This window comes from Thalassophryne amazonica, chromosome 12 (assembly GCF_902500255.1).
Source record: "Thalassophryne amazonica chromosome 12, fThaAma1.1, whole genome shotgun sequence".
NCBI classification, from domain to species: domain Eukaryota; kingdom Metazoa; phylum Chordata; class Actinopteri; order Batrachoidiformes; family Batrachoididae; genus Thalassophryne; species Thalassophryne amazonica.
Genome location: NC_047114.1, coordinates 72,357,529 through 72,376,065, shown reverse-complemented (window position 1 = coordinate 72,376,065; position 18,537 = coordinate 72,357,529). Strand labels below are relative to the sequence as shown.

Below are 18,537 nucleotides of genomic sequence, written 5' to 3'. Positions count from 1 at the left end.
CGTTGGGGGATGAAATTGAAGTGACAAGTGGATTTCTGTCTCTATTTATTTATTTTGTTTTTTATTTTTGTTACAAGGAACTGAAAATACAAGATTTATCTTCCTTCTGCTCCTTTTTGCTCATGATGTGTGTTTATGTGGATGAGAAACGAATGAAATGACATGAGTATGAACAAATGAGTAAATGATGATCATGTACACGCGTGACGTAGTCCGAACCACGCAGGTAAATGTGTGCAAGCTGCAGGGCGTGTCTTTACAAGCACCCCCAGGCTTGAACACAAGACAATTATGGTTCACTTGGGCTGATCTCCCGGAACAGCCATTTGTTACTCTGTTATCTAACTCAAACAAGCCTTTACTGTGGGCTGATTAGCAGAATAGTTATTTAACGCAGGTATGACCTCATAAACGTCACTTATTTTGAGTCCAACGAAGCTGTAGCGGTTTAAAGTGTTATTTTATGCCACACAGCAGGTGAAATCTTACCTCCGGTGGGCTCATATTGAAAGCCTCAGCTATTTTGGCGTACAGTTCCTTGACGTTGGTAAATCCCTCGATCCTGCCGGTGGGGCTTCCGTGGGCCAGTTGCGTGTGGAACACCAGCTTGGGCCGCAGGTTGGCAGGTGGAGGCGGCAGCCCCGCGCCGTTCACGGGGGATTTACCTAAAATCCCAGCTGGTCCGCCGCTTACTTCCTCGTTTTCTACCAAATGCTCCTTCGTTGATTTGTTTTTCTTTCTCCATGGTCCCAACGGCATTTTTTTTTTCTTTTTTTTTGGGGGGGGGGGCCTTCGTTTCTTTTGCTGTAGAAAAGTCCGAGCTTCTATTAAAACATCGAAGTAGCTAACCTGTTGAGTTCCTGGCACCGCGGCGGTCCTGTTTTTTTCCCCTAATTTCACTTCCTTCTTTTCTTCCGCTGCTCACGCGCCGTCTTTCCTTTTCCGCACCTGCCGACTGCTGAGGAGGTTTGACTTTGTTCTTGGACAGTGACTCGGCCCCCGTTTGCAAATTAATTGAGTAAATATTCAACAGGTAGGAGGCGAGTGTGAGATAAACTCTGACACTACCTGCTAACAATAGCCACTCTGTTTTTCTCCCGGCGTGCTGCGCGGCGCACGCGCACTGGGTCGAACCCGGGCTCAGGAGGGCAGCAGTTTGTCTTCAGTGCACCTGCACACACGCCACCAGGGAGCATGGCTGTAAAACAATTATTCAGATAACACATTAAACGTGGTATGTTTTTTTTTTAAATGTTCATTTAAGCTTTTCTAGAAATTGAATTTACATGTGTTTTTAAAGCAGCAATTAAGTTTTTGAGTTGAATCACCCTGATAATTTTTACCGTGAATGTGGGCACAAATGTTTTGACAGCACTGTATGTACAGTATATTTTTAAAGGCCATGCTTTGAACTAAGAAGCCAGTAAAACATAACAATGCCCAACTTTGACCATCTTCCCACATTTAGCCTGACTAATTACTGACTATAAATAAGCCTAAACTGTGTTGAAGCATTTATTTCTGTTTTTTGTTTGTTTGTTCCACTACTCTTCTGAGGTACTTGGGCCAGTTTCTGACAAACATGCTGTGTGTATGTAGGTTGACCCCAGAATTGCCCTTGAGGTGTTTTGTTATGGTAAAGGTCAAGGTCATTGGGGTCAAAGGTCAAAATCATTATCATTTTCACTCCAATGTCAATAAACCTGGCACACATATGTAGGTGGGTTCTAGAATTGCCCGAGCAAAGCCAAATTTACCAAATGTCAATCGCTGGGCTGAAGTCATCTCCTCCACTCTCCCTTATCTCTGTTCTCTGCTTTAACCTTCATGTCCCTACTTCACCAGACTGTGAATTCCTCAAATTATATTGGATACTGTATCTATTGGACTACTATTGGATTAACCATGGAATTGATCAGCTGGTCTCTGAACGCTATTGACACCATTTTTTTGTACAAGAAGGTCAGCACTGGGGGATCCTACCTGCCCGGATGGAACGTATCCTGCGGGCTATGTTCTCGACTCCTGGAGTTCCTGGCGTGTGGCATGCTTGGTGCCTTTCTCCATTGAGTAAGTTGAGGATTTATTCATTTTTGGTCTTATGGTAGCAGGGCTGGTACTTTTTGGCTTATGTGCTGCCCTGATCTACCAGAAAATTGGCAAGACGGCGGCATCAAGAACCACGGCCCCTCGCTTGTCCATCATGATTAACGAGGTTGGCAAGGCAATGCATTCTCAGACTGCGATGACTCTTGAAATCAGACGCAAATTGGAGGACATCTTGGAGCAGATGCGTGCCTTGCAGTTGAAGATTTCAGAGGGCAGTGAATATTGTTAATTCATAATTGGGAATATTCTTAATTCATAATTGGGATTTGGTTGTTCAAGTGGAACTGTTAAAAAGTGTTTTTCACTGCTCAAACCATAGCACTACAGGCTTATCATGCCTGAAGGTCAAATTGCCCGACTGTTTTTCCTCCAGAGGAATTTCTTCAGCCTGGGGATCATTTGGCTGTTTCTTATCTCAACTCACAAAGACAAACTACTTTTCACAGGACTGAAGCATGCTCCATTCCCTCCCACCACCCCCTCCTATCCCCCATCAACACTCCCCACTCTGGCGTCTGCTCACGTCACTCCTTTCCCCTTCTGCGGGGGCGGTGCAGTTTTAGCTGCAGCCCCCATTACTCCCCCCAAGCCGACGACAGCGCATCTCAGCGTTGCTGCGTGGCCTTCACCCACTTGCCTCAATTCGGATAACGGACTTCTTCAAACTTAGTGCACATAAACAATGTCAAATGTGTATGTGTTGTCTTTAATTCTGATGTGTGCCATTATTACGGTAAACAAGTAATAATTGTGGACTAATTGCTGTCTGAGGTAACTGAAGTGTAAACGTAATTTCTCCACTGTGAGATCAATAAAGTATATCTCTCTCGTGGATTTTCAGTCCAATTTGGACCAAATGTGGCACACATTTAGGTGGATTCCAGTATTGCCTTGGCAAGGTCAACCTGAGGAAGATGAAGGTCACTGGGACCAGAGCTATTACTGTCAACATGCCCATGGGTGCTATTATTACTTATATGTTAATTACACTCACTAAATATAAGAGGCTTAAATGGTTAGTCTGTTTTTAAACCATGACACACTGAGCATGAAAAAAATAAAAAAGGTTATGTGCAAGCAACAGCATCAGGTCACACACACACAGACAAATGTCAAACAAAATGACACACTCGCAGCAGTATCGAATGTGTCTAAGCCGTGAACTTCAGCAAGTTGTCGTCTTCATGCTGGCAAATACTGGCATCCAGAAAAACATAACAGTGATCAAAAGTCAGGTCCGAACACTGTTGTATCACATGCTATGATTTTTCTGCCCCAGAATTTTGTACGTGACCCCGGTAAGCTGCATCAGGCTGTGTGCAGCAGCTGTGTTTACCCTCCACTCAACCTGGTTAATTGTGATTCATCATTTGCACTGATCACTAACACATGGTTTTATCATGTGGACATGAATGTGGACAGAAGTATTTTTAGGCATAGTGAACAAAAGGTGCAACCAGTGGGCTGCGCCAGTGTTTCTGCAAATAATATGAACAGTAATTTGTTTATAACTGAAAAATTTATAAGATTGATGCATCTATTGAGATAAATACCTTTTTTTTTTTTTTTTTTTTTTTTTTGTCTGTAAGCCATATTTTTAAATGGAATTCCCCCTGCAGTTAACATCTGAAATAAGTCCAAATGTTGGTAACTAAGTGATCCTCTTTGTCAAGCATGCACTTTTACCTCTGCAGGCCTCTCAGCTGTGATGAGCGATGTGGCGTCCCCTGGTGGGAACAAACAAATGCCTCTGTGTTGGCAGCTGATATTCAACAGCTGAGACCAGAAGGCTATATTTACACCTGCACACTGTGAAAACGCATGTAGGAGGACTTTTTTTTTTTTTTTTTTTTTTTGTCCTATGTGTGTGTGCATGTGAACACAATAATTCAAGGAGTTATGGTCTGATTTGGAGCACGCTTGCTGGAAGGATTAAGGGTCAGACAAAGAGATTTGATTTTGAAAAAATAATCAAGGTCACACACCAAATATTTGGAGTACGGTACACAATTTTGGTAAAATTTTGTAAAATAATTTTGCCATGCGCACTAAAAAAAAAAAAAAAAAAAAAAAAAAAAAAAAAAAACACTCATTTGGATGAACTCAATTCAAATTTGGGTGTAATTTCCAGCCTGTAAATATGCATATGTATAACTGTTTCTGTGTAGGCTCTCAGTTGTCCAGGTGGTTTCCATAGTAGAGAAGCTTGAATCTTCGACTGGACTGGGTTGCTTGACGCGAGGACATTTCGCTTCAAATCGCAGAAGCTTCCTCAGCTAAAATTCTTGCTCTGGTAGTCTGACTTCTGTCTTGACCCTTGTAGAGAAGAACAAACAGAAGCCACAAAAGCTGGAGTTTTAAACCTAATCAGACAACTCCTACCGAGAGGCAGCCTGCTATTGGCTAGTGACTAAACAATTGCTTTAATTAGCACCTATTGTGCTCTAGTTAGCACCCTCCTAATGACAGGGTAGCCATCCCTCTTAACGATGGGACTGACGCCTTTCCTGACTGCTCTCCTGATGACGTGAATGACTCGTTACCATGAACAAAAGACTGAAACTGCTTTGACCTGAGTACCCCATTGTAAACAGGGGACAAAGTGTATCTCATACCCCCTCCCCAGTTAAGGCTGGGTTTCAACTGTTTCACATACAATGCCTCCTTGGTTTGAGAGATGGGTGAAGGAGGCATTAGGTGCTAATTAAAGCAATTGTTTAGTCACTAGCCAATAGCAGTCTGCCTCTCGGTAGGAGGGGTCTGGTTAGGTTTAAAACTCCAGCTTTTGTGGCTTCTGTTTGTTCTTCTCTACAAGGGTCAAGACAGATGTCAGACTACCAGAGCAAGAATTTTAGCTGAGGATGCTTCTGCGATTTGAAGCGAAACGTCCTCGCATCAAGCAACCCAGTCCAGTTGAAGATTCAAGCTTCTCTACTATATGTATAACTAAATTTTATCCAATGATGTTTTTTTTTTTTTTCTTTTTTTTGAGTGCATGAAAACATCAAATCTGAGCTTGAACCTCTTGCGCTTTCTGGCAAACTGTGGTTGAAATTTCACATTTTCTTTTTAAGAGGATCCCTCTCTGCTACTCCAACATGAATCTGTATTGTTGGTGATGCCAAAAGTTCCACCATGCATGGTTTCTCCAGTCACAGTTGCAGAAGCCAGTAAATCCTTCAGAGTTGTTTGGTTGTGTTGGTGGCTTCCCTCACTTGTATTCTTCTTGCACAGTCACAGTTTTTGAGAACCACCTACTCTGGGCAGATTTAGCATACAGTACCATACTGTTTATATTTCTTAATGAATTATGTAAATTAAGTCCAAGATATATTTAGTGATTGGAAATGTTCATTGTAGTTATCCTCTGACTTGTCAAAAAAAAAAAAAAAAAAAACTATCTGTAAAAATAATTAAAAATAGCCCTTATAGTTTTTTTTAAGGACAATTCTGGGGATGACCATTATCCACATATGTTTGTTGGAAACTGGCCCAAGCACCTCAGAGAAGTAGTGGGGGGAAAAAATGCACACACCAAATGAACATCAAATACTGTAGTATTATGTAGGATGATTTGCTAAATGCTTGTGCAGGACCAAAACATCAAAAGGTCAATTCATGTGGAAATATTTATTTCAAACTTCAAGTTTTAATGCCATCACATGTAATTTTCTAAAATGCACGATTGTCCACGATTTCAGCTGGTTCAGGAAACGTACTAACCGTTGAAATAAGCTATACACAAATGTTTAACACAGCCAACAAACTAAAGCTTGTATTTTCTCATAGCAAAATAATCATAGATCAAAATATCTAAATAACAAATTTCTGTAATGAAAGACCTTTTCAAATCTAAGTATGTGCAGGAGACAGTGCGCTGTTCTAAAGAGAGTTTTTTTTTTTTTGGCTCCCTTCACTGTCGAGGTGTTCAAGTACAACAAACATAAAGTTAAAGAGATTGTGGCAAAGCCCAACAAATAAAAATGTTCTTTCATACTTATGTACTTTCAGAAATCAGCTATCTCATCAGCCTTTCACTTGTATTTGTAGAAGCTTGGCAGCATGCGTGTTATAAAATGAAATAAAACACCAAATAGGTCAAAAATAGAAATTGCACATTCTTTAGAAGGGGATCCATCTGTCAAATGTCAGTTACTGTTCTGGTGTGAGTGCGTTTGGAAATGAGGGTGACGTGCAGTTATCACGCCTCTCTGCTCATGTCCGTCGTCCTAGATGGGTAAGTGACGTTTCAGGACGTCCTTGGCATTACTGGGCAATGTCTCAGGAAAATTTACATCAAACTCCACCACCAGATCACCTCTCTGCTCAGGGTTTTTAGGGAAAGGCAGACCCTGGCCAGCAACTGTCTGTCTCATCCCAGGTTTGATGACATCCGTAATCTTCATGTTGCACATCTTACCATCTATCGTTGACACAGTAACCGAACATCCACACAGCGACTGCAGAGAAATGACAGTGGGAATCAGAGGTGCATAATGTCAATGAACCGGGACAACAGCAGATTGAGTGCAGTAAAAAGGTGATGGTTCTGTTCGTTTATTCAGAATAATGCAACGTTCTTTTAATTTGTAATGTTTTTTTCTATGAATTTCAAAATATTAACATAAATAAAAGCAGGTGTATATGGTGGTCTCCTCATGTCATAACCCCAAAACTATATTTGTCTGTGTTGTGTTTGTAATTCACCATCTGTACTTTTGCTTCTATCAAGTGTTAAAGGTGTCATCGGATGCAAAATCTGGTTTCATGGACAATTTACATTTAAAAATTATTGTCACTTCATGTTAAACTTCCTCAAAGTTCCACACACCTACAACTGCACATATAGGATCTCCACAATTCTAAACAAAATTTAAGCCTGAAACAGCTCGTTTTTGATCTTGGTGACATATGTCATAGATGTTTTCTGTGTAAGACACACCTTCTGAGCCAGTCTGTGGCCTTTGAGACATGCCCACACAGGGGACAGAGTCTCTGATATCTTGTGCATCCGATATCTTGGCAAAGACTTCATGTATCACAGTGAAACTTAGAACGCAATGTCACCTCACTAAAATCTCAGATGAGTTCAACTTTGACCGCATTTCCATTCTAATTGTGGCCACCAAGGTGCCAAGCCTGTGAAAGCTAGAGTACACATTACACAAGGACCTAATGGAACCTAACAGAATTTTTTTTCCCCCTCATGTAAGCACTGGTGAACAATTATAACTTACATTTCTTTCACTATCATTGCAATATTTTGTATGATGATGAATATAAAAGTAGTCTTAACAATCACATTGCTTTTTACAATATGTATGTATGTATTGTGTAAAATGTAAATAAAAACAGAATATAATGATTTGCAAATCCTCTTCAACCTATATTCAATACACCACAAAGACAAGTTATTAAATGTTCAAACTGATAAACTTTATTGTTTTTGACACTAACTGTTGAAGCTTTGCAGGTGGAAATCTTTTCCATTCTTGCTTGATGTACGACTTCAGTTGTTCAACAGTCCGGGGTCTCTGTTGTTGTATTTTGCGGTGCACATTTTCAATGGCGACAGGTCTGGACTGCAGGCGGGCCAGTCTAGTACCCACACTCTTTTACTATGAAGCCACACTGTTGTAACATGCGCAGAATGTGGCTTGGCATTGTCTTGCTGAAATAAGCAGGGACGTCCCAGAAAAATACATTGCTTGGATGGCAGCATGTGTTGCTCCAAAACCTGGATGTACCTTTCAGCATTGATGGTACCATCACAGATCAAGTCAAATCAAATCAATTTTATTTATATAGCGACAGATCACAACTAACAGTTGCCCCAAGGCGCTTTATATTGTAAGGCAAAAGCCATACAACAATTACAGAAAAACCCCAACGGCCAAAACGACCCCCTGTGAGCAAGCATTTGGCGACAGTGGGAAGGAAAAACTCCCTTTTAACAGGAAGAAACCTCCAGCAGAACCAGGCTCAGGGAGGGGCAGTCTTCTGCTGGGACTGGTTCGGGCTGAGGGGAGAGAATCAGGAAAAAGACATGCTGTGGAAAAGAGCAGAGATCAATCATTAATGATTAAATGCAAAATGGTGCATACAGAGCAAAAAGAGAAAGAAACACTCAGTGCATCATGGGAACCCCCCAGCAGTCTAAGTCTATAGCAGCATAACTAAAGGCTGGTTCAGGGTCACCTGATCCAGCCCTAACTATAAGCTTTAGCAAAAAGGAAAGTTTTAAGCCTAATCTTAAAAGTAGAGAGGGTGTCTGTCTCCCTGATCCGAATTGGGAGCTGGTTCCACAGGAGAGGAGCCTGAAAGCTGAAGGCTCTGCCTCCCATTCTACTCTTAAAAACCCTAGGAACTACAAGTAAGCCTGCAGTCTGAGAGCGAAGCACTCTATTGGGGTGATATGGTACTATGAGGTCCCTAAGATAAGATGGGACCTGATTATTCAAAACCTTATAAGTAAGAAGAAGAATTTTAAATTCTATTCTAGAATTAACAGGAAGCCAATGAAGAGAGGCCAATATGGGTGAGATATGCTCTCTCCTTCTAGTCACCGTCAGTACTGTAGCTGCAGCATTTTGATTTAACTGAAGGCTTTTCAGGGAACTTTTAGGACAACCTGATAATAATGAATTACAATAGTCCAGCCTAGAGGAAATAAATGCATGAATTAGTTTTTCAGCATCACTCTGAGACAAGACCTTTCTAATTTTAGAGATATTGCGCAAATGCAAAAAAGCAGTCCTACATATTTGCTTAATATGCGCATTGAAGGACATATCCTGATCAAAAATGACTCCAAGATTTCTCACAGTATTACTAGAGGTCAGGGTAATGCCATCCAGAGTAAGGATCTGGTTAGACACCATGTTTCTAAGATTTGTGGGGCCAAGTAAAATAACTTCAGTTTTATCTGAAATTAAAAGCAGGAAATTAGAGGTCATCCATGTCTTTATGTCTGTAAGACATTCCTGCAGTTTAACTAATTGGTGTGTGTCCTCTGGCTTCATGGATAGATAAAGCTGGGTATCATCTGCGTAACAATGAAAATTTAAGCAATACCGTCTAATAATACTGCCTAAGGGAAGCATGTATAAAGTGAATAAAATTGGTCAGATGTGTAAGTTGTCCATGCCATGGGCAATAACACACCGACATACCATCACAGATGCTGGGTTTTGAACTTTGCGCTGGTAACAATCTGGATGGTCTTTTTCCTCTTTTGTCCAGAGGACACGACATCCATGATTTCCAAAAACAATTTGAAATGTGGACTCATCAGACCACAGCACACTTTTCCACTTTGCGTCTGTCCATATCAAATGAGCTTGGGCTCAGAGAAGGCGGCGGCGTTTCTGGATGTTGTTGATGTATGGCTTTCACTTTGCATGGTAGAGTTTAACTTGCACTTGTAGATGTAGCGACAAACTGTGTTAACTGACAATGGTTTTCTAAAGTGTTCCTGAGTCCACGCAGTAAGATCCTTTACACAATGTCAGTTTTTAATGCAGTGCCGCCTGAAGGATCGAAGCTCACGGGCATTTAATGTTGGTTTTTGGCCTTGCTGCTTACGTGCAGAAAGTTCTCCAGATTCTCTGAATCTTCTGATTATATTATGGACTGTAGATGATGGAATCCCTAAATTCCTTTCAAATGAATGTTGAGAACCATTGTTCGTAAACTGCTGGGCTATTTTTTCATACAGTTGTTCACAAAGTGGTGATCCTCGCCCCATCTTTGCTTGCGAATGGCTGAGCCTTTTGGGGATGCTCCTTTTAAACCCAATCATGACACTCACCTGTTTCCAATTAACCTGTTCAACTGTAGAATGTTCCAAACAGGTGTTCTTTGAGCGTTGGTGATGTAACACAGTGGTAAACATACCACTGTCCCAGCTTTTTTGAAACGTGTTGCAGGCAACCATTTCAAAATGAGCAAATATGTGCACAAAAACAATAAAGTTTATCAGTTTGAACATTAAATATCTTGTCTTTGTGGTATATTCAATTGAATATAGGTTGAAGAGGATTTGCAAATTATTGTATTCTGTTTTTATTTACATTTTACACAATGTCCCAGCTTCATTGGAATTGGGGTTGTATGTGTGTATGTACCAATGACAAGGCCCTTCTTCTTCTTTTTCTATACTCGTGTACTGATGACAACATAAGAGACACGTGTGTCAACAAGACAGAAAAACACATAGGGAGAAGCAAGACAAAAGTGACACAAAGGGACAAATCAGACAGGCAGATGATGAAGCCTTACATCTTGAGATCCGGGTGTCACAGACCGAATGCTCTGAATGCGCCCCCACCCCCCCACTAAAAATCGGTCCACCCTGCCATCACTGCGCATGCGTCATTTCGGACCACAGCAGCACGTCTGAGAGTGACTCTTTACACCCAAAGTGATCAAATGGGTTAATGTGTGTATTAACCATCAGATGACAAGGTAAAACCTCTTAAATCATTCTAAAGTCAGTTTTAACCAGACAACAAGGCAATAACTGACAAGTCGTTATTGACGCTCTGAAATGATGTTGGTGCCGCAGCAGCTGCTGTGCGCTCTGATCGGTCCACTAATGCTGAATTTATGTGGAAATGATTGTTGTACAAAAGCTTCAGATATCTGTTGCTGAGATAGATGACGACTGGAGTGAGGTTTTAAGCAGAAATGAGGTGTTAATCAGTGAAACACTGGTGACGCTCAGAAATGACACTGCTGAGCTCTGGAATGACGCATTCGCAGTGAAGGCAGGGCGGACCGATTTTTAGGGGTGACCCTTCGGTCGGCGACACCCAGTTTGAATAGAACTCCAAAAATTTTGACAATTTACAATAAAGGTGTCAGTAACCATAGAAACGTCAGGATTTGACACCTTTGAATGAAGGTGTGGAAGCCACAGACAATTTAAGAGGTACTTGAATACAATCACAAGATAATTTTATAGTAAACGTTTTGGGGGGTGGGGAGGTTGTAAGACAGCTGGTGAGTTTTACCTCTTCTCTCTGTAGAAAAAGAGACTTAAATGTGATTTCACTCCTACCATGTAGATCTGGTGTTGATTTCATACTATGTGTAGAGATGAGGCAGTGAGATCTATCACTGTGTGCCGAGGAGAGTAGGAGGAACCACATAAGTACATCTTGCACCGTGTGTACGTGGGCGGCCACTGCCTTCCCTGAGATCCAGCTCTTGTTTCTCAATGTTGATGATCCACATTACATAAGTACTCAGCTAAATGTTTTTTTTTTCCAATACTATGCTCATTGTATTTAACAGGGAAGGCCATTTTTTAGGGATACTGAGGATCAGAGTATTTAAAGCGACACTCAGCTAAATTTGTGCCCGTTCTGAATCGATGACAAATCCATGTGAGACACTGTAAATATTACTCCACACTGATGCTCAAAACAGAAAATACCTCACCTGTCGTAAGCTTACACGCACAGGATACACAATGTTGGAGCCCTCTCGCCTAAAGTGTGGGTGTGGCTTGTCCTTTATGACGAAAATAATATCAGCAGGAATGGTATTGGGTGACTCATCCCCCTCACGGGGAAAGGTGATTTTGGTTCCTTCCTTCCAGCCTCGCTTGATCTCGATCGTAAGAATCTTATCCTCGGTGCGCATGGTCCTGCCATCAGGATTAAGCCTTTTGCGAGAGATTTTCATTCTCTTGGTGCACCCGTGGAAGACCTCCTCCAGGGTGACCCTCAGTTCATGGATAATTGGCGGGTCCTGCTTCCGTCGCTGCTGCCCTCCGAGGCCAATGTGTCCCTCCCGAGGGAAACCGTTTAAGTTGAAGTTGGTGAAAGCGCTGAAGGGATCATTTCCATCCACCTCCATGTCATCATCATCTCTTCCGCTGGCCTTGCGCCCAAAAAACATATCAAAGGGGTTTGCACCACCGAAGAAAGTGGCGAAAGTGGCATGAGGGTCCCCATGGAAGGTGTAGGTGAAGGTACTGCCCTGTCCGTCAGCAGTGGGCCCGCTTCCTCCCTTGAGACCTGATGGGTGAGAGACATGAGTCATCAGTCATTCTAACATCATCAGCAGCAGTTGGAGAGTTTTATGTTCGTGATGGAAGCTGTGATATGTTCGGCTCAGTCTGGGGTGGAATAATCGTGTGTCATGGGTGAGTCTGCAGGTTTTTATTCCAACCAAAGACTCTGAGGTGATTTTACTGATTATCAGTATGTCAAAAGGATGGAATTGGAAATGAAGCAAACTCTGCAGATGGTGGCAATGTTTACTGACGCTTGCTGTCACAAGATGTTTGATCACACAAAAATATAAAAACAGCAAGGGAGAACATCTGAGACCTGTACACACACAAACGATTCTTATCCAGAAGGTACAAAGAGCTATTGTTTTCAAACATCCTTATGGACTCAAAGCAACACAACTCAACTCAACCTTTATTTCAAAAGCACGTTTAAAAAAACAGCAGTCGACCAAAGTGCTGTACATAATAGAAAAATGGGCACCAAGTTACCCCAAATCAAAAAAATAAATTCAAAATAACAATAAAATTGCAACGGGCAATAAAACAAATAAAAGACATAGTAAAACAAAAAAACAGCAAAAAATAGTTAAAAAAAATAGAGATGCAATCGCTCAAATAGACAGTGGCCAGAAGTTTTTTGTTTTTTTTCTTAGTGGGGCTACATGAGGGTACGACTATTTAAAGTTGAGCTACAAAAGTTGTAGTAAATGTGCAAATATGCATTTTAAAATAATTTCAAGTGTTTACTACATGACTGTTTAATTTTTATGTGCAATACACATTAACTCACAATCGTGTTGCTTAAAAAATAGAATGAATCACAAGGCACACACAAATCTGGAAAATGCGCAAATTTTAAACGCAGAATAATTGAGAAACGACACAACTAAGAGTGTGCAGCATAAACTGGAGAGAAGCTTGTCTTCTTTAACACTCATTTTTAGTTCAAACAGATAAAAGAGCCTTTGAGTGTTATGAACAAATGGAGCCAGTATGGATTAGAAAGATGGTGCTTCTGAAACAATATGCACAGCTACCAGAATGACACAAATAAGAATAAACCAACAAATCTATTGGTGAAGGTTTGTGAGCATGTTTGTCTGACCGAGAGACAAAAATACAAAATTGACTCGTGACTGTAAAAAGAGATTGACACAAGAAGTGAAAAAGTACCATTTGTTATTCTTCCATTTCTGCATGTTTTGTTTTGTTTTTACCTTTTGCAATACAGTACCGCACCCATATTTTTGACATTGAAGTTACAGCCTTTGTGTAGGGATGACATGAATGAACATATGTTGTCCCAAGTATAATTATCACAGAGGTACTCAAAATCATATCTGTTTGTAGCAAAAACTAAGTCTTTGGAAGGATGTTGCCACTTAGGGTGGTCTCTTGATTGCTGGTTTTTGGCCCCAATTTCCATCCAGACTGCAAAATTGAAGAAAATGAGCCAGAGTTTTTTTAAATAGTTGCCAAAATTCATGTTACCTACCATTTTACATCCACTTACATACAAGTGTAACTGAATATTACTTCTAATCTGCACCAATTAAATCCAATTATTCACAATTTGTGGATCACAATTTATCCCATGTTCTTTACCATCATGTTTACCAACAATTACACCAAATTTTGGGCCCAAATTGGGTATCCAATTTGTTTTTGCACTAAAAACGTAGACAACAGGTTATCAAAAATCTGGAATGGCTCACCTGCATGATTCAGTATCTGAATATTGGAATGCTATCCTCCCCTTTCTCATTTTATCAGGGTCTCATTCCCAGAATAGGTAGTTTGACAAGGCAACAATAAGTTTTAAATCACGCTAGCATACAGGAGCACACACTCATGCACCGACAATCCCCCGTATACCACTGCATTGACTTATGGGCTCTTGGTGAAACCTGGTCATATTCATATTTAATCTCATCTGAGATACACTCATTTAGGATGTCCAGGTCAAATTTGGTGCTATCATGGGCACAAGTAAGTGTGAGTGCCCAGATACAGACACACACTCTCTGAGTACTTTTTATACCCCCTTTTGGCCTAATGGCCAGCAGGGAGATAATAATAACAGTATGTGTACTGGATATATTCTGGATTTGGGCTTGGGCCATGCTGCAATTCTGCTGTGTGCAAGACTTCTGGAAGTGTGCAAAGCATTGGTCTGGATTCGCTGATGAAGCGATACAAAGGAACACCTCCGTTTCGGAGTGTTAGAGGACAAGTTGGGACATGTCCAGCTCTCCACAAGTTCTTTTATACTCACTCGACTGGTAAGCACTGAAAGCCGAGATAGACAAAACTCACGCATGCGCACGAGGGTTCAAGCATGTCTGACGTAAAAACATATGAATGAAATCCATATAGTTTTTGAAAAAAATAAAAAGGTACGATACTTTATGGACAGACCTCGTAAATAAAATAAAACAGCCACACCAGCCAGGGTGAAAGTAAGATTATACAATAATTTCTGGACCAAGTTAACCCACCAAATTGAGAGAAAAGACATTTCCTTTTTATAAATTTGCTCTTACAGAATATTGCAGCATGGAAAACCTGATGTGAATAAAAAACCCGAAGCTAATTCAAAAGGGATAAATTGAGCCTTATGAAAGTGAAGTGCAATTCATCTTTTAAATGCTCTGTAGGTCTGCCATGTTTTTATTTATTTATTTATTCTTGCTATTCATTTTAACTTCTTAAGTCTGTTTTATTTGTTTTTATTAGTTTTATTGTTGTTATATATTGTTATTTTATTTTTTCTTAAACTGCTCAAATGAAATTGCCCCTTGTGGGATTAATAAAGTTGTTGATTGATTGATTGATTGATTGATTGAAACTTCTAACTGAATCATTAAACGAATGGTGCAATATTTATTTTTTCAATTTCAATTTATTTTCATTTATATAGCACCAAATCACAACAAAGTTGCCTCAAGGTGCCTCACACAAGTAAATTTATTTATCTATCTACCATCTAAAGCATTCAGTCAGTAAAACTGAAGTCACTACTTTACAGAATACAAATCCACACAAAAAATTACTAGTTTTCCAACCTTTTTACAGCGATTTTAGTCATTTCCCTACATCATTTATATTACATATAATACACACATATGAAAGCTTTATTTAACCAGCTGCTACTCCTCTGTCAGCTTGTCACAGCACTTGAACGCTACACAAAACAGCATTTTCAGATCACTTCAACCTAAGTTTAAGTCAGTGCATCATTGATTTCTATTTAATCTAATGACTGAGGATACACAATGATGCTAAGCAAGATGGCGGCTGCCTGGCAACAGCTCATAGGCTGCATCCGCCATCTAGTGGATTAAATAGAAATTGATGGCTACAACCCCACCAAGCCCCAACCTAGAGCCGCCTATGTATTTTGCCAATGGTAAGACTAGGTTTTACGTTGTGTTTGGTGTTTTAAAAAAAATCCTTGAAATTGTTTTATTGCAGGTGCTGCCCATCCACAATTTCAGTCCTGAAAAAATAATCCAGTTTCTTCAGCTGCTGTAGGTGTAACCGATTAAAAGGGGTCTTTTCATCGTCACAATTAGCCACAAAACCTTTTTTTTTTTTTTTCCAATCACAATTTCCAATGTTTGCTGAATACTGTCGTGTGAATGGTAGGATAAAGGCCTGGATTTAAAATGTGGACTGCAAATCTGATGTCACAGATAAAAGATGAAACCGCCGTATTGGATGCATCGCGCGCGCACATTAAAGCCAACTGTTTTCACGGCTGTATAACGTCACACACATCACATTACCTTCCTCTCCGTACTGATCATAGATTTCTCTTTTCTTCGGATCACTGAGGACTTCATACGCCTCGGCGATTTCCTTAAATTTCTCTTCGGCGGCCGCAGATTTGTTTTTGTCCGGATGCCATTTCAGCGCCTGCTTTTTGTAAGCTTTTTTGATGTCCTCGTCTGTGGCACCTTTGGAGATGCCCAATGTTTTATAGTAATCTTTACCCATTTCTTTCAGGATTTTCCGTCAGGGGAAGGGGGTGATAAAGAGGAAAATCAGTCCCTTTAGACGGTAGCTGGATGGTTCTGGTCGATGGATCTGTGACAGCAGTGCGTAACGACGCGGCCTCAGTCCGGATTAATAAACAATAAGCAGTCTGCGTGCACGATGAAGACCATTTACAGACGGTTAGTCAGCGCCGTGGACCCTCTGATATTTATCCGTGACTGGATGACCCTCTTTAAATAGCCACGGCTCCCTCCTCTGCGTCCTCAGCGCCAGCGTCAAGTTACGCACAACAGACCATTCTGGTTCCGTCGAGCTGGGCCGCCGAGAGTTACTAACTCTCCGTCGTTTGTATGGAAGATTATTAGGGCCAATATAAAGATAAATAAATAAATAAATAGATGTGCAAGCTAAAAATGTATGGAAGATTATTAGGGCCAACATGAAAAACAGTGGTTTAGGGAAAAAAATGTATGGGAGATTATTAGGGCCAACATGACAAAACAATGGTTTAGGCTAAAAATGTATGGAAGATTATCAGGACCAATGTGACAAAACAATGGTTTGGCTAAAAAATGTGTGGGAGATTATTAGGGCCAACATAAAAAACAGTGGTTTAGGCTAAAAATGTATGGAAGATTATCAGGACCAACATGAAAAACAATGGTTTAGGATAAAAATGTATGGGATATTATTAGGGCCGACATGAAAAACAGTGGTTTAGGCTAAATGTGTATGGGAGATTATTATAGTCAACATGGCAAAGCAATGGTTCAGCCTAAAAATGTATGAGAAATTATTACAGCCAACATGACAAAACAGTGGTTTAGGCTAAAATGTATGGGAAATTATAAGGGCCAACATGACAAAACAAAGGGTTACGCCAAAAATGTATGGAAGATTTTACGGCCAAAGTTTAAAAAAAAAAATAGACTTAAAATGTATTGAAGATCAGTAACGCCAATATGATAAACAAAGGTTTAGGCTAAAATGTATTGAAGAACATTAGAGCCAACATGAAAAACAAAAGTTTTATTCTAAAAATGTATTGAACATATTAGGGACAACATAAAAAAAAGGATAAAATGTATGGAAGATTATTAGGGCCAACATGAAAAACAATGGATTAGGCTAAAAAAAATGTATGGGGGGGGGGAGGGGGGATTATTAAGGCCAACATAAAAAAAACAATAGTTTAGGCTAAAATGTATGGGAGATTATTAGGGCCAACATGACAAAACAAAGGGTTAGGCCAAAATGTATGGAAGATTATTAGGGCCAGTGTTTAGAAAAGCTAGACTTAAACTGTGTTGAAGATCAGTAAGGCCAACATGAAAAACAAAGGTTTAGGCTAAAAATGTGCTGAAGATCATAAGGGCCAACATGAAAAACAATGGATTAGGCTAAAAAATGTATTGGGGGGGGGGGGGGGGGGGGTATTAAGGCCAAAATAATAATAAAAAAAACAATGGTTTAGGCTAAAATGTATGGGAGATTATTAGGGCCAACATGACAAAACAAAGGGTTAGGCCAAAATGTATGGAAGATTATTAGGGCCAGTGTTTTGGAAAAACTAGACTTAAAATGTGTTGAAGATTAGTAAGGCCAACACGAAAAACAAAGGTTTAGGCTAAAAATGTGCTGAAGATCATTAGAGCCAACATGAAAAACAAAAGTCTAGTCTAAAAATGTATAGAAGATTATTAGGGACAACATTAAAAAAAAGTATAAAATGTATGAAAGATTACTGGGTCAACATGAAAAACAATGGTTTAGGCTAAAATGTATGGGAAGTTATTAAGGCCAACATGACAAAACAATGGTTTAGGCTAAAAATGTATGGGAAGTTATTAAGGCCAACATGACAAAACAGTGGTTTAGGCTAAAATGTATGGGAAATTATAAGGGCCAACATGACAAAACAAAGGGTTACGGCAAAAATGTATGGAAGATTTTACGGCCAAAGTTTAAAAAAAAAAAATAGACTTAAAATGTATTGAAGATCAGTAACGCCAATATGATAAACAAAGGTTTAGGCTAAAATGTATTGAAGAACATTAGAGCCAACATGAAAAACAAAAGTTTTACTCTAAAAATGTATTGAACATATTAGGGACAACATAAAAAAAGGATAAAATGTATGGAAGATTATTAGGGCCAACATGAAAAACAATGGATTAGGCTAAAAAATGTATGGGGGGGGGGGGGGGGGGGGGATTATTAAGGCCAACATAAAAAAAACAATAGTTTAGGCTAAAATGTATGGGAGATTATCAGGACCAACATGAAAAACAATGGTTTAGGATAAAAATGTATGGGATATTATTAGGGCCAACATAAAAAACAGTGGTTTAGGCTAAAAATGTATGGAAGATTATCAGGACCAACATGAAAAACAATGGTTTAGG

General features: G+C 39.9%; 2 protein-coding genes across 3 annotated transcripts in view; both read right to left on the bottom strand.

Moving 5' to 3' along the window:
• gipc2 (GIPC PDZ domain containing family, member 2) overlaps nucleotides 1-1,110 on the bottom strand; it is a 33,253-nt gene extending 32,143 nt beyond the window's left edge. For both annotated transcript variants that reach the window (XM_034183456.1, XM_034183457.1), the window contains exon 1: nucleotides 490-1,110. In XM_034183456.1, the coding sequence (XP_034039347.1) occupies nucleotides 490-759 (270 nt within the window). In that variant the 5' untranslated portion in view covers nucleotides 760-1,110. The remainder of the gene's footprint in view (nucleotides 1-489) is intronic.
• Nucleotides 1,111-6,173: 5,063 nt separating this feature from the next.
• dnajb4 (DnaJ heat shock protein family (Hsp40) member B4) lies at nucleotides 6,174-16,432 on the bottom strand. Its single transcript, XM_034183385.1, has 3 exons — nucleotides 15,922-16,432; nucleotides 11,554-12,134; nucleotides 6,174-6,569 (listed from the first exon to the last, which is right to left on the bottom strand). The coding sequence occupies exons 1-3, from the start codon at nucleotides 16,130-16,132 to the stop codon at nucleotides 6,339-6,341; spliced, it is 1,023 nt and encodes a 340-aa protein (XP_034039276.1). The 5' UTR covers nucleotides 16,133-16,432; the 3' UTR covers nucleotides 6,174-6,338.
• Nucleotides 16,433-18,537: the final 2,105 nt, after the last annotated feature.

What these genes read in the sequence shown, in the direction of transcription:
- dnajb4 (XM_034183385.1), bottom strand. Translation starts at nt 16,132, where the DNA reads ATGGGTAAAGATTACTATAAAACATTGGGCATCTCCAAAGGTGCCACA. An exon ending in TGATCAGTACGGAGAGGAAG is followed by an intron (nt 12,135 to 15,921) that starts GTAATGTGATGT and finishes CTCACCCATCAG; the next exon opens with GTCTCAAGGGAGGAAGCGGG. An exon ending in TGCGTGTAAGCTTACGACAG is followed by an intron (nt 6,570 to 11,553) that starts GTGAGGTATTTT and finishes ATTTCTCTGCAG; the next exon opens with TCGCTGTGTGGATGTTCGGT.